General features: G+C 36.9%; 2 protein-coding genes across 5 annotated transcripts; one reads left to right on the top strand and one right to left on the bottom strand.

The window, feature by feature from the left end:
- The first annotated feature begins 114 nt into the window (after positions 1–114).
- cdkn3 (cyclin-dependent kinase inhibitor 3) lies at positions 115–6,952 on the top strand. Of its 3 annotated transcripts, none has more exons than XM_034857620.1 (9): positions 115–213; positions 1,232–1,325; positions 1,456–1,511; positions 1,746–1,790; positions 1,979–2,201; positions 3,875–3,906; positions 4,087–4,190; positions 5,411–5,718; positions 5,775–6,952. In XM_034857620.1, exons 2-8 carry the CDS (start codon positions 1,249–1,251, stop codon positions 5,498–5,500), a joined length of 627 nt encoding a protein of 208 aa, XP_034713511.1. In that variant the 5' UTR covers positions 115–213; positions 1,232–1,248; the 3' UTR covers positions 5,501–5,718; positions 5,775–6,952. The 3 variants fall into 3 exon arrangements, with proteins under 3 accessions (XP_034713511.1, XP_034713510.1, XP_034713512.1); XM_034857619.1 differs by having other exon boundaries at positions 117–220; XM_034857621.1 differs by lacking the exons at positions 3,875–3,906; positions 5,775–6,952 and having other exon boundaries at positions 135–220; positions 5,411–5,658.
- Positions 6,783–13,157, bottom strand: cnih1 (cornichon family AMPA receptor auxiliary protein 1). Of its 2 annotated transcripts, XM_034857627.1 has the most exons (6): positions 12,937–13,157; positions 11,164–11,232; positions 10,859–10,906; positions 8,452–8,564; positions 8,035–8,178; positions 6,783–7,320 (listed from the first exon to the last, which is right to left on the bottom strand). In XM_034857627.1, the coding sequence occupies exons 1-6, from the start codon at positions 13,015–13,017 to the stop codon at positions 7,293–7,295; spliced, it is 483 nt and encodes a 160-aa protein (XP_034713518.1). In that variant the 5' UTR covers positions 13,018–13,157; the 3' UTR covers positions 6,783–7,292. The 2 variants fall into 2 exon arrangements, with proteins under 2 accessions (XP_034713518.1, XP_034713519.1); XM_034857628.1 differs by lacking the exon at positions 10,859–10,906 and having other exon boundaries at positions 12,937–13,156.
- Positions 13,158–14,837: the final 1,680 nt, after the last annotated feature.

Raw genomic sequence — 14,837 nt, 5'->3', positions numbered from 1 at the left:
CTTTTTAGAAATTCGACGGTTGATACCATCATTTTCTTTACTCCGCCTGTGTGGATCAGGCCGTAGAATAAATCGAACACACACTTGCCTGATTTGTTTAGTCGAGAGGCGGGGTTACAGGACAGTTCTTGAATCCGATTGGCTGCTGTGCTCAAGGAGTTTTTAAATCTTAGAAGCAGACGGGGCTGTCAAAACAGCCGAGAGGAATAGAGCGTGAGTTGTGAATATTAATTAATTATTTTCACATGTATTGATGTCTGTAATACTGCACAGCTCTTTATTCTTTTCAGATAACGGTAACATACATCTTTTAATTGATTGTGTGTTCCGTTTTGCGAATTCAATCTGAGAGATAAGCTAGCTAACGCTAAACAGCTAGCTAGCTAACGTTAGCTACTATCAGCAAGATATTTCTTCCCAAGCAACATTCATACAAATGTATTAATGTTAATGCAGTGTCAAATAATGTGTTGTCGTTTATCTGAATCTTTGCCTTTAAGATAATTAAGAAAAAGCTAGGTACTTTAGTTTATAGTTTACAGGTTGACTCCATTAACAGACTGGTTGGTGTGTAACTTTAAGTAACGTAAAGTGCTGACACATTAGCTAGCTTATTTAAAGGATCATACCAAAGCTTCTCCTCGTCTCCGTCCATACCTATTATGGTTTTACTTTACTAACACAGTCATGTAACGTTGTCATAAAAAGAAGGTATATGGGAACAGCACACAATAAAATAAAGACCTGTATAATGTAGCAACTTCAGTCCAAAACAAAAGTCTTGAAACAAATAAGGTAACTACTTTTTTTTAAGTAAGTTTTCCTCATCACCTCAGAGTTACATCCATCTCACTACCTGACAGCTTTACAGTGGTAGTATTGGTGGGATATTGTATTATGTTGCGGTTATAATATAATGTAAATAATGTGCAAGTTTTTAATTTTTTTTGTATACATACAGCATTTTACATCACTGCCCATAATCTCCTAAATATGCCATACAGTCGTTCTGGTGGGAGTTCAAGTGAATTTCTGGTTGCTTTCCAATGGATTCCACTTAAAATGAACTTGAAGAGACTTTAAACTTGCTTGAAAAAGATCCCTTATAGCAAACACTGTACTTTTTTTTCTTCTTCCAAAAAAAAATCCTGTTATACTTTTAATATTAAAGTGCATACAATGTGAAGTCAATAGACTAAAAACTAGTTCATAGATTGAGTTTGTTTGTTAGACTGTTAGGCTGAAGCCATGAGGACGAGTGAGTTTGACTCCTCATCTGAAGAAGAGGTTGAAGAAGAGCAGCTGACGCCCTTCCACATCTCCTGGTAAGTTTCAGTCATGTTCCTTTTGTCATGGGCTACAAAAAAGTGTGTTTGTCAGTTTGTTTTTAAATGATGAAATATAAAAAACATTACGGTGTTCATGTACAATATATATATTTTGATTGTCTTTAAGGTTACCTCTGTCCATAGTGGAATGCTCACAATATCTTGGGATATGTGCACTACCGGGTAAAGTTGTAGTTTGTCATTTTTTATAAGGTATATATATATGTATGTGTGTGTGTGTATATGTGTGTGTGTATATATATATATATATATATATATATATATATATATATATATATATATATATATATGTATATGTATGTATATATGTATGTGTGTGTCTATATATCTATGTTTTTTAAAACATAGGTTTTGTGCAAATTATCATAAAACTGTGTTTCCCTTATCTTACTTCAGGCTGCAAATACAAAGATATCCGCAGGAGTCTGGAAAAAGATGTTGGTAAGACAACCTTGATTCTTACTTGTAATCAGATAAAATACTTTGAAATGACATACACAAGTAGATCTTAACAGTTTATTTGAACTTTTCGGCGCTGCATACTTTCTGCACACTGCAGTGTGTGAGAGTTATTATAGAGAATCTCATACTGTTACATTGTTACATCTTTTCTTCCTTCTTGTTAACAGATGAGCTCCAGAACCAAGGGGTGCAGGACGTGTTTGTGTTCTGCACCAGAGGAGAGCTTAACAAGTACAGGGTTCCCTCCCTGCTGGAGGTCTACCTGCAGCGAGGCTTTACAGTTCACCACACGCCCTTCCCAGACGGAGACGTTCCTGAGCTGGAGCAGTGCTGCCACATACTCAAGAAGCTGCAGGTCTGCCTCGAGAACAACAGGAGGACTGTGATCCAGTAAGTGAACTGATGAGAAAAAACAGCAACTCTGTAAAAGTTCATCAGTGTTGAAAAAAATACACCCAAAGTACAGGGTTGTACTTTAAGACACCACACTGCTGCACTGTACTATATATTATACTATACTAATACTGCACTAAGTTCAACCTGCACAATTGGTTTATTTAAATTTTAGCATACATTTTAGCATATTATTAAGCAGTTGCACATTTGGTTTTCCCATCCTGTATATATTCAAATATTTGTTCTTATATTGTATTCCTATTACTATTATTTCATGTATATTGTATGTATGTATGTATGTATGTTTTATCCTAGTATTTCATTTATATTTATATTCTGTGTTGTTGACTGATGTACGTGTGCTGCTGTAACAACATGATTTCCCTTTTTTTTGTTATCCATAAATATCTATCTATTTATCTATCTATCCATCCTCAGGATGAACTGTATCTGTGGGTGGCTCTCTTAGTGACTACCTTACCTATAGGCCAGTAGGTCTGTCATCAGTGGGGATTAATATTAGTTAATAATATATTGAATTCATGTTAAGACATTTCAATTTTTGAAATTGTACAACAATTTGGAGCCCCCCCCCCCCCTCCCCCTTAAAAAGGTTTAGACCCTTTGTTATGTTACGGCAAGTAAAGCAGAATAGTTTAGATAGTATTTATTTTCCTGCCAGTTGGCTGGAGGTTCCCTTAAAGCTCTATACATGTATCTGCACATAAGATACAGCATTAGGGGACCACTAAGGTCTATATAAAAGAGACTTCAGATACAGTATTAGGGGACCACTAAGGTCTATATAAAAGAGACTTCAGATACAGTATTAGGGGACCACTAAGGTCTATATAAAAGAGACTTTGGATACAGTATTAGGGGACCACTAAGGTCTATATAAAAGAGACTTCAGATACAGTATTAGGGGACCACTAAGGTCTATATAAAAGAGACTTTGGATACAGTATTAGGGGACCACTAAGGTCTATATAAAAGAGACTTCAGATACAGTATTAGGGGACCACTAAGGTCTATATAAAAGAGACTTTGGATACAGTATTAGGGGACCACTAAGTTCTATATAAAAGAGACTTTGGATACAGTATTAGGGGACCACCAAGGTCTATATAAAAGCATCCAAAGAGCACCATGTCATGGGACATTTTAATCAAGAAAAGTTTCTAGTAAAAACTTTGGTATCTAGTAATGATGAAAATACAGTATTCGTCATATTAACAAGAAAAATACATGCAACGTTCCTCGTTAAAAGGTGAACGGGCTTTGTGTGCCAACGAGACCCTTCATGTATTAACGGAAAAGAGATAAATGTTTACATGAAGTATTTCTAGTGTGATTGTGCTCTTTTCTAATGATTATTGGAGTTAAAGGCTCTATGTCAACACAGCCACTAACAGCAGCCTCAACAGACCAGAGCAGTAAAAGGAAGGTGGCTGGTTCATGTGTCACTTTGTAAAACTACAAAATGTAAAACCTGCTGCTGAAAGGCCCCTGAGAGGCCTTTAAATCCCCCAGTGAGCGGATAAAGCAGCTCACCAAGCAACAGGAAGAAACTGGTTGTACTGGACTTGCCTAATATACAAGAGAGTTTAACTATGAACAATTTGCTTTCAGCATTTGATGGGATTTTATTTTTTTTTCCTCTCCAGCTGTTACGGAGGTCTTGGACGCTCTGGATTAGGTACAAAAAAATTTACTTAACCTTTTTTTATGTATCATGTCAATCAAGATCAATGTGTCTTCTCTTCATGGTTTTCTTTATAATACTTACTTTTTTTTTAAATATGTCAAAGTCTGACAAATAGTCTGCTATAGACACACATTTGACTGCTCTGATCACATGGGTGTCTCATGTTTTCAGTCGCTGCTTGTCTGCTGCTTCAGCTCTCTCTAACAATGACGCCAAACAAAGCCATCGAAATCCTCAGGGAGCACCGAGGAGGAGGAGCAATACAGACCGTGAAGGTGAAAATAACTTCTTCTTTTTTTTCTCTGAATCTGTTGCTTTTGAGAAACTACAGCTTTGTGCAGCTTTTGCATGGTTACGTTATTAACCATAAACATATTTAGCATGCATGCTGACCATTTCCACTACATATCAGAAGAGTTGTTTTTGATGTTCTACCTTCTAGGCTACCATTTGTTTTTCTCTTATTTCAGTATGTGATTTAAAACTCAGAACATGGATATTTTACATTTTTTCCTTTTCTTTTTTTTAACCACTGTTTCATTACTGTTGAGTTATAAAGTTGTAAGCAAGTACTATTTTGAAAGATCCTCCCTGATGGTATGTTTAAAGAGAAATGTTTCCATTAGATTTAGTTCCTCGCTGTATGTTTCTACATATCCAAATATGGTCCGCCATCAAAGTGATATGAATCACAATCTCCTCCCAATAGTCCATTGAATAACCAGCCATTGCAGTTAGTATTTTTTCTTTTTTGACGTCTTAGTTTCCTAAGAAGACAATCATGTAAATAAAATATTCTTTTGTTTGCTACTATTATAATAAGTATTCTACTTATTTGACTAAATTTACTTCAAACCACAGCCTCTGCAGGTGAACAAGCAGATGTCTCGTTAGCCAGTCCACAGCTAAAATTATTTAGTTTTACTTTTTGTTGGACTCAAAGACAAGCGTATGGTATGTGTAATGCATTTTGGCAAGTTGAAATTTAGCATTACCCAAAGTCAGAATGGCCACCATTAATAAAAATATGACCTAGGTATAAAAATACCATAATTTCCCTATAAGAGTGCTCCGACATTAGATATTTGAGAGTTGGCTATTGACAAGTCTTGCATTCAAATACTATGTTGTAATAAACTGGACCTTGGAGGACAAACTGTAAATAATATTAATGACCATATTAGCCTATCACACATATCTGTAAAACTGTACATGTCAGCCAATCAATAATATTAAAGTATCATTTAGAAGATGCACTTGACTTCATACCGCAATATCTGCCTGTAAGGTAGAAATGTAACATAAAACTGATATTTTTTGTGAAATGGTCAGTACTGTAAAATGTATTTATTTGGCTTAAAAGTGCACGAATACTAGTATTGTCCTTCTTGTAATCGGTTTTAAAAGTGTATGACTGCTGCTTGTTCTCTGTGAATTGTTTTGCTGTAATACTTCTAAACAAACATGTTAACAAACTCAGTTTGCTTTTCCGTAGCAATACAACTTCCTCCATGAGTTTCGGGAAAGGTACAAGGCCTACCAAGACAGCGGAGAGGTTTGCACAGAGCGCTCTTTGTCGCGGTGATTGCTACTCTTCATATCAAAGCTGTACAAATATTGATCTCAGACTCTTGTCGAATTTTTTCCTGATTGTGTGTAATATAATTGCATTCTCTGATGATTGCACTTTAACAAAATACCCTAATATATAGCTTGTTTCATCATAATCAAAGACTTGATGAGGAAATCCTGCTGCGATGCGAAGTTTAAAATGTGCACATTTAAAATAATGGAGGTTTTTGTTATAAATGTTAACTGAAAAAAGGTCTCAGTCTGTGTCTACACTTGAAATTGAATAGTATACTTGAAGGATAAATTAAACTGGAAGGGGGCTTTGCAGATGTTAGTTTTATAGTTGTTGTATACACGTCATATGAGCTACATTTTTACTAAATCTGTAGTACTGCAAGCCACATTTTTACTAGCCATGCTTCTGGCATGACTAATAAATGTTTCTTTGCCCGCTGATGTACTTTATTTTCTTAAAAGGTATTGAATTAAAATAACATTCCAGTCCATAATAACAGGATAGTTTTATTTAGTTTGAATTTAAACTGAGTTGTCATTTCCTAGATGTGACATGATGGGATCTTATACATAAATGTTAGTTATCTGTGGCCATCCCTTTCCCTGATAATGTACATTTGAAAATGGCAATAAATAAGTATTTATGAAAACTTGTCTAATGGCCTCGATTCTAAAAGAAAACAAAAACATAACTTTCCAGATTTACTTGAAATGACTGAACACTGGAGGAGTGCTTGATATCTTGGAGACAAAAAGTAGAATTAAAAACATTAACACTTGATTTCCTAAAGTTTTGAAATATTTGGTGGTGAAATGAACAAAATGCACAAATCACAAAAACAGTTAAGGAATTTCAAAAGATACATTCAACAGTATGGCACATCAGGAGTTTCCTACCAAAGCTCAAATGCAGAAAGCAAAATCAAGTACTGTTGCTCCCTAATGCTGAATTATTGTACTGTTGAGTCTACCTTTACTAGATAGCTGCGAGGGCGATAAATACAGGTCACATACATCTCTGGCTACTGTGTTCACACATAAGGTAACATTGCCATTGATTTCAACAGGGATTACACGTGAATGTGATGATAAGTTTTAAGTATGAATAGAATACATCAGTTTGAAAACTGATGTGACGACCAGACAGATTGTCCCTGTGCAACACGTTTCACTAAGTGATAACTGATGCACTTCAGCCCTCACTGTACAAGTCAAGACCCAGAATGTCTATTTTAAGACTGTGTCTGTGAGCAATTACAGAAGTCTAGTTTGCATTTAACTAGTCATAACGATGAATCCCACTGCAGGTATAAGTTAGCGGTTAAAGCCCAGAATGTAATTCACAGGAAAAGCTAATACAGTTCAGCACACAGCTCAGATTCTCAGATAATGCACACCTGAAAAAAAGTCTACCTAATTTTGTAAACACTCAAAAGTTGGGAACAAAGATTAAATTATTCTTTTTATTTAAATCCCAAGCATCAAAATCACTATACCATTAAAAATAAAAAAGGGGGGGGGGACTTCCGTTCAGGGTTTCCTCATTTTCCATAAAATGTTCACTATAGAGCTATGAGAGGAACGCTGCAACCGAGATATTCTCTTAAAAGAGGCTAAATGTTTTCAAAATGGCGCTGTGTTTGGAGGGGGGAGGGGGGGGGGGGGGTCAAGAGTTTGTCCACTTGAAATGACGTCTTGTGTTGCTGGATCTATGGTCTCCAGCAGGTCCAGTGTTCCAGCACTAAGATCATAGTATCTGGTCAGTCCTTTTCCTTTATCATCCGGAGGATTTAGGAGCTCACCAGAACATAAATCATCCTGTTAGAAATGAGATAAGAAAGTAGAACAAGTCAAATATCTACAATGTGTTGCAAAGATTTCACACATCGCCATGTTGAATTTTACAGGGTTAACTCCTTCAATTGGTCACTCAGTAGGATACTCTTACTTGCTCTCACTCTTAAATGAGAAGATGTGTGGGTAAATAAGAAGTTACAGCCAGGAGATGGTTAGCTTAGCTAAAAGACTGGGGAAGCTAGCCTGACTGTCTAAAAAAAAACTACCTACCAGCAACTGTAAAACTCCTCATTTGAAAAATTGTTAATCTTGAACAAAGTGTTAAATAGTGAGCTTAAAAGGTGCCAGCAGATGGATTGTTACTTTTGATTTGTTAACAGAGGCTCGTTTCCAGTTTTCATACTAAGCTAATTAACCAGCTGTGCCATTATATTAACAAGCAAATATTGGAGTTGTTGATCTCTAATGTAAATTTTGGCAAGAAAGCGGATTTCCCAAAATGTTCAACTACTCCATTAATATTCATTCATCATTAATGATGAGTTTAGGTTTTAAGAGATTGATCACATTTACCCAATTTGCTTGACATTTTACTTTGAAAAGTAGAAATGTGGCAGATTTGCACAAGATAAAGTTAATCATATATTTTCATACATCATTTTTTTTATTCTAAATGTACAGCTGAAACATAAGCATTCACTACAAAAGAAACAAGGTAGCAAAGATATTTCGTACCCGTAGAGATAGTAGAAGAATGACAGGAGGTAGAAAGCCAGTTTGCACCAGCCTTCTTTTTGACAGAAGGCCAGGATGTCAGCATTCATGATGGTGGTTGGATCATAGAGTCCTGGACAGCTCATCACAGGTCTGCTCATATACCTGCATCACGGTAACAAAAGGGGTGTGTTAATCTGATAATACTGTACTTTGTACATTGAGAAATCATCAGGTCCTGGCTTCAGGCAATACAGACTTAATGGTACTAAATTTTATCACTTTATAAACTCAAACTTTATTGATCAACGGTGATGTACAATTGGGACCACAGCGTAGTGAAATTTATTTTCTGCCTTTAACCTATCGTAAGGAGCAGGAGGAGCCGGGGGTCAAACCGCCAACCTTGTGACTGAAGGATGACTGCGAGATACCCACCTCCAGACATGATAAGCCAGCAGTGGTAAGTTGAGACTGAGGGTGAGCCACTCAGCCGCACAAAAGAACATCACACAGAAGAAGAAATGGATGAGATACTCTGGAAGCACCAGCTGAAAAGAGCAAAATTTGAAGAAAATGTCAGAATCCAGATGCACCGAACAGTCAGTTCAACTCTATTTAGACAATTTCTTGTCAATCCAAATTACCAAGTATGGCGTCACATGGAATAAGTTAAAAAGCTGGTCAGATGACAATACAGTATTAATTCACAGAGCTACAAAGGCAATAAGGCCTTTTTTACAAAGATAGGCAGAGCAATTTAAAGAGCCAGAGATTTAAAAAAATTGAAGTCCGCTGCACTAGCGAGTCAAAGACAGGAGTGAATGAGCTCCAGTGAGCTGTTTATTTTAACTATGCATTTTTCTATGCACAGGTTTAGATTTCTGCATGGTTCAGGCCCAGCTTGACAGTTACTACACATTATTACATGTGCAGACAAATGCCATATGTACATTAAGCTTTGGTACTGTAGGCAAAATACATGTACAGTGCTTTATCATGCACTGATACAACACAAACAGGGTGAAAAACTAAGCCCTGCCACCTGCACGATTTGAACACTAACCCAAACTGAGGGGGACAAAAGACCCCACTTGGCTGACTTACAACTGCCACAGCGAGGCTTATGCATTACTTTCAGATGTCCTCTATTGTGCCAAAACACAAATGTGACTTTAGCCATGGAGCGAAATTATGTATTTAGCCTTTACCTAATAGACATAATTGTTGCAAATCATGCGAGTTGCTGATATAATTTACAAATCTACTAGATGTTGTTGCAACTGGATGGAAAAGGTTAATTTCCCACCCTGGTTATACGTCATGTATCAAGTCTAACCACAAGTGAAAAGGGGGAACCCATCTACAACTTGCTCCAGGAGAATATTTGCACATCTCAACATCAACATATTTTGCAGTGAGGGCAAACTCACAGATCATCCCACTTCCTAAACAAACTGATTGGGCGACCCACTGGAGCAGGACCATGCTGTGAGCACCAGCAGCGTTGATGCAGCAGCCTGCCTCAGGTTGACAGGGTTCGATGTGGTGCGGGGTTCAGGGGGGCAGATGGAGGCACCACATGGAAGCCATGCATTCAAAAAGAGCAGGTGGGAGGGGAGCAACCAACAGCCCACAGATGGAAAGGTGAGGGGAGTGTAGGAAGGGGAAGGTGCAGGAGCGGAAGGGGGGGCTTTAATGTGTTAAAACCCTGTACTGTGCTGCCAAATACAAAACAAGTGATGTCACAATCCACACGCAAAAAGACCGGCCATGGTCAAAACTGCAGGTAGTACTGTGGAGCGCATCATGGATTAAAGACAGAAATCTGTACTTTTACCTAAAATACTCAAACTACTGAAATCACTAACCAATCAGTGATCTGAAAAATTGCTGAGCTGGAGAGTGTTGGGATTCTGCAGCCAGCCATCTGTTCTGAACCACAGGGGATGGAGGTTAGAGCCAACACTGAGCTCACACAATAGCTTAGTTCTAATTGCTGAATCAAACTGCAGCCTGCACCTCATAGAAGAGTGAAATAATATGTGATAATAAACATTTAATTCAAAATTAAATCAATTCCTTCCAACAATTATCAAGCATTACCGTATACCATGATCCACAGCTCAAAGTATTCACAACAACAACTTTGCTACAAAATCCCAATAACATGATCTGGCTTTACATAATTACCATGAATACTGATGTAAAAGCTTTGTCAGGACAGTGTATCTGCCTGGTTTCATGTAACTGGTGTCAAACTCAAGACAGGTTTTCAGACAGTCTGAGTTTACTGAGAATTCACTGTCCCAGTAACTAGAACACTATTTGCAAACAAAGGGTAGGTTGTAATAAAGATCATGCATGTTTAGAGCATTTGCAAGTCTTTTCAGTTAACAGCTACACTTTATCAATAATACTGAATATATCATCCCAGCTAACGTTGTCCACCATTACGCACAATGGCTCCTATACCAAAAAAAACAAACAAACACCATAATGCATTGCCAATTTGATTAGATATATATATATATTAAAAAAAAAAATCCACATGTCAGTTCACGCTCATAACCTTAAAGCTGCACTTTAAAAATTAGAAAAATAGAATGAAGCAAGAACTAATCCACAAAAGTTAAAAATGTTTACAAAAATATTATTATTAAAAAAGACAATCTAATACTTAACGGTAAAAAACCTGAAGCACAGGTTGTCTAATCCCAAGCTAAACGCCAGCTTTAAGTCCGATTAGTTAACTGAAAAGACGTTTGCAAACACTTCTCCGTGCAAAATGACAAGACTGCAAACTGAGTTGAACTGAGCGGGCATTTTAAAGATTGGTACAAACCTTTATTGCAATTTTGACTCTTTTAATCTTTTTGACCTTTTCAATTGTCTTTTTGCCGTTAACAAAAGTGTAAAAAAAGCAGATTAGGAAAAACAAAACAAAAAAGGCGTTAGAGTTTGACAGCTGAAAAGATCACTGAATTCATAACAGGCAGATTATTTAGCATAACAGTGCAGAGAAATGATTAAGAAAAAAAAAAACAGGTGGCTAAAGTTATTCTCAACTAAATGAAAGACCTTTCAACAGCATTTCTGCATGCAGTCAAAGAGGCAAGAAGGTGTGTCAGGTACGGTGGAGTCACTTACCGGATTTAAAGTATTACACTGATCTATAGGATTCTTGTAATCAGTCTTCAGCTCATCAAATGCTATTATCTGGGGGAACAAGATATTCACAATGTACTGAGAGCAACTCAATGTAAATTTACATTTTACAATTTTTACAACAACAACAAAAATGCAACTTGTCAGTTTGCATTGAGTTACTAAGTGTACAATTTCCTGAGTTTACAGTGTTCCATCAATATACTTTATTTTCATCCCACATTTTAAGAAGAGCAACAAGTTCATATACAGCACTTTAACTGTACACAATGTGCAGTATTTCAAACAAACATGCACAGTATAATACCCCCTCACAGAACAAATTAATTATGTTATGTATTGCTTTTTGTTGCCTAATTAGCACGCATCTGATCATTTTTTTATCGTCAATTGATCTTTTGTTACCAATTATAATCTGAGCATTTGAACTATTTTCTGACAACTGTTAAATACCTACAATTGTCAGAAAATAGTTAAAATGCCCAGAGCCCAAGTCCAAAACCTAACTTTTTGCAAAATGACACAAGCAGCAAATCCTAACATTTGGGAGGCTCAAACCAAAGAATTCTTAAAAATTATTAAAATTGAGTTAACTAACTTATCGATTAATCAAGTACATGTTAAAGCATCACTTTCAAAGCAATGCACTCAATGTAGTCCTGGTGTTTACCACTGAAACGTTTACTGTTACATCAACGTAATGGCAATTAATCGTATGTTCAGTTTTATTTCACGTCACATTTGAAAATTTTGAGACATTGGTAAAAAGAGAAAATGTATACTTTTATAACTTGTTAACTTAGCTATACAACTGTATGGAATAATAATGTTAACGTAACTTTTTGAGTCATGGCACGTTACCTAACAGTTTGTACTACACTGCTGATGTTGACATTGAAACTAACGGTATTACAAAACAAAGACAGGCGACATGTTAGGGAAACGGGTGGTAGCAACATCAAAGAGCGGTTTGTCGTTCCAGGATTTGACGGTTAGGTTAGCTATGCTTGCTAAGAAGCTGGCTAATTCATAGCTCAACACTAGCTAGCTAATCATATGACATGTCTGACAAATTACTATAAGTGTGCTATAATCACCTCACGGTTAATACAATGTAAAATATGGAAGGGGGTGACAATTATACAACAAAACAGTGTGTGTCTTGGTGTTTTAACTGTTAGCTAACTTTAGCTCCTAGCCAACGGTTGGCATACATTTTTTTCCTGGAACGGCGACGGCATGTCCCGCCCTTCTCTGCCTCTGATTGGCGTACCCGAACATTTTTTCTAACTTTATTAACCAATCACGCTCCTATTGTCTAAAACTAACCAACCCAACCAGAGCAGATAACTAGTACTAGCCAATCCGAGGGATCGTATGAGGGGTCATGCCTTCCCCATCCTATATATTTTTTTCGTCCGAAGGTTGGGTGTGTATGTGCCAGTCAATGGATGCGTTTTCTTTATTACGATAACGCTACGTCCATAGCGTTCCATGTTACGTATACCGAGCACGGAGTTTGCGGAAGTTTCTCTGGAGTTAGCTTGGATACGTTCTGTCCAGATGTTGCCAAGATCCGCAACGAGCGACGTGAACCATACATCCATGAGTTTAACCCCCTAAAACGTCCCGGCTATGTTCCCACAAGGCTGGCCTAACGTTAGCTAGCTGGTCTTACACCTAGCTAGTTTTATCCGCGCCGTTGGGAATGGCAGGCCAACAGTCCTACCTAAAGTTGTCCAAATGTGTACTTACATGCCAGATAGCAAAGAAGATAAGCGCCGCCGTGAGCAGCAGAGCGAGCATGTAACAAAAGGCCGCGAATGTGAACGCCATTTTTTCTCCGGTTCTGCTAGTATGTTCCTGGCTCGGTCGGCAGGTGATGCAGGCAGCAGCTTCGCAACTGATTTGAGATGTGTCTTCTTCTTCAGTGAGTTTTTAGTTAGCTTATATCCTTGTGGATACATCACTGCCACCTTCTGGATTAAAACATATCCTCCAGTGTTTCACTGAGTCTTACCCATAGACCGTATATTAACGGTCTATGGTCTTACCATCAGTTTCCATTTGGGTAATTTCAATAGTTTGCAAACTCCCGCACGCTGTCAAACTTGCAAAAATAAATATTATAGCTGGCAACGTTTTGGCACTACACCATCATCAAGCGCCTACCTAACGCCCCCTCTGTCTCAGATTATACACCATAGATGTGTCAAGTATTTTTCTGTTCTTTGTTTCAATAATTAACAATTTTGCTTGTTTTAATAGGGTGGGTCGAAGCTATGCTTTGAAAACTCCCAACAGCATATTTGTATTTTGTTATACTAAATTATCTACTGTACAAATTGTAGTTTAATATACACATTAAATGCAGGTTGTAAATCTAACAAAGCTGTATAAACTGGACATAGGCAAGCATGTGTTAGCTGTCCATTTATTATATAATGTATTAGTTCTGAAAAATGGTGTAGCTCTTGCTATACTGTATGCACATCATAAATGTCAGTCTGAAAACAGCAGTCCCCAGAAACCAGTTAAACATCAGTGTCATTTTATTTGGATGATAGGACAAGACACTTTATAAAGTATGGGAAATACAAATATCTCAAGTTTCACTGATGCCATGAGGCAGCTTGTTATGATACATGTCTCAGGTGTTTTTCTTAAAAAGGAAAGAAAATAGTAAGCATTTGATCAGAGAGGATGCAAAGAGCTGAACAACACATTTGCAAGTTAAAGTAAAAAGGTCCGAGGCAAAATATACAAAAGGTTCACCACATAGGAGGGAAAGTTACTAGATCCACAGGACATAACCAGATACATGGCTTAAAACCAAAGGGAACTCCAAGTTAAGCAGACCATATATAATCGGAAAATTGATTTTGACATGATTATAGGACAGCTATTACAACCCATGTTAATGAAAAATGGCATGAGTGGAGGGTTAACAAAAGTGCTGTTAACACAGCAGTATGTAAATATTTCAGATAGAGTAAGAACACAGCTGAGACCAGATGTTTGAGATGCAAATGTTTTTAGGAATTTGTATGCAAATAAAATCAGTCTAATAAAATTGACTTAATATTGTAAAATGCATGCAACAGAGCAGCGCATTCTTGAATATGTTGTTAGGAAATTAGGACACCTGCTCAGACATACATTAAAGCATGCACATCTTTTACAGTAGCTCTCCACATTACAGAGGTTTTAAGAATTTTGTTTTAAAAGATAACAGCTGAATATGTTTTCACTTATTGCACATTTCAAATTAAATGTAAAGACAGACATCGTTGATTTCAGATTGACTGCATTTTTTTTTTTAATTTACAGCGAGATTTGAAAGGGTTTTGCAGGTCATGGGGTCTTAAATCTTCCTTTACGCAAGTAAGATAACATACAACTTCAGTTCAAGTAAGAACAGGAACTATTAAAAACGTGAGAATCACTCACGTTGAAGTTATGTTTTTACAGCAGCATAATACTGACTCATCTCAAGTGTAAATGTTAGCTTTGATGAATCAGTAAACAGCAAAACAAGTGTTTACCGTTATAACCCATTGTAATCCTGCCCTGACAAATCGTTAATGATTAATGTCAAACATTTTACACCAACAGATGATTTACATGAAATGATGTGATTGTGCATACCTATCTTT

This window comes from Etheostoma cragini, chromosome 20 (genome assembly GCF_013103735.1).
Source record: "Etheostoma cragini isolate CJK2018 chromosome 20, CSU_Ecrag_1.0, whole genome shotgun sequence".
NCBI lineage: Eukaryota > Metazoa > Chordata > Actinopteri > Perciformes > Percidae > Etheostoma > Etheostoma cragini.
This window is presented reverse-complemented; position numbering and strand designations above follow the sequence as displayed.

Bases quoted from the DNA above. Each gene is read 5' to 3' on its own strand.
- cdkn3 (XM_034857620.1), top strand. From the start codon at position 1,249: ATGAGGACGAGTGAGTTTGACTCCTCATCTGAAGAAGAGGTTGAAGAA. The intron at 1,791-1,978 runs GTAAGACAACCT...TCTTGTTAACAG, and splicing joins GAGTCTGGAAAAAGATGTTG to ATGAGCTCCAGAACCAAGGG. The intron at 4,191-5,410 runs GTGAAAATAACT...GCTTTTCCGTAG, and splicing joins GAGCAATACAGACCGTGAAG to CAATACAACTTCCTCCATGA.
- cnih1 (XM_034857627.1), bottom strand. From the start codon at position 13,017: ATGGCGTTCACATTCGCGGCCTTTTGTTACATGCTCGCTCTGCTGCTC. The intron at 10,907-11,163 runs GTAAGTGACTCC...AACGGCAAAAAG, and splicing joins AGTGTAATACTTTAAATCCG to ACAATTGAAAAGGTCAAAAA. The intron at 8,565-10,858 runs GTTTGTACCAAT...TGCTCTTTTCAG, and splicing joins GAGTCAAAATTGCAATAAAG to CTGGTGCTTCCAGAGTATCT.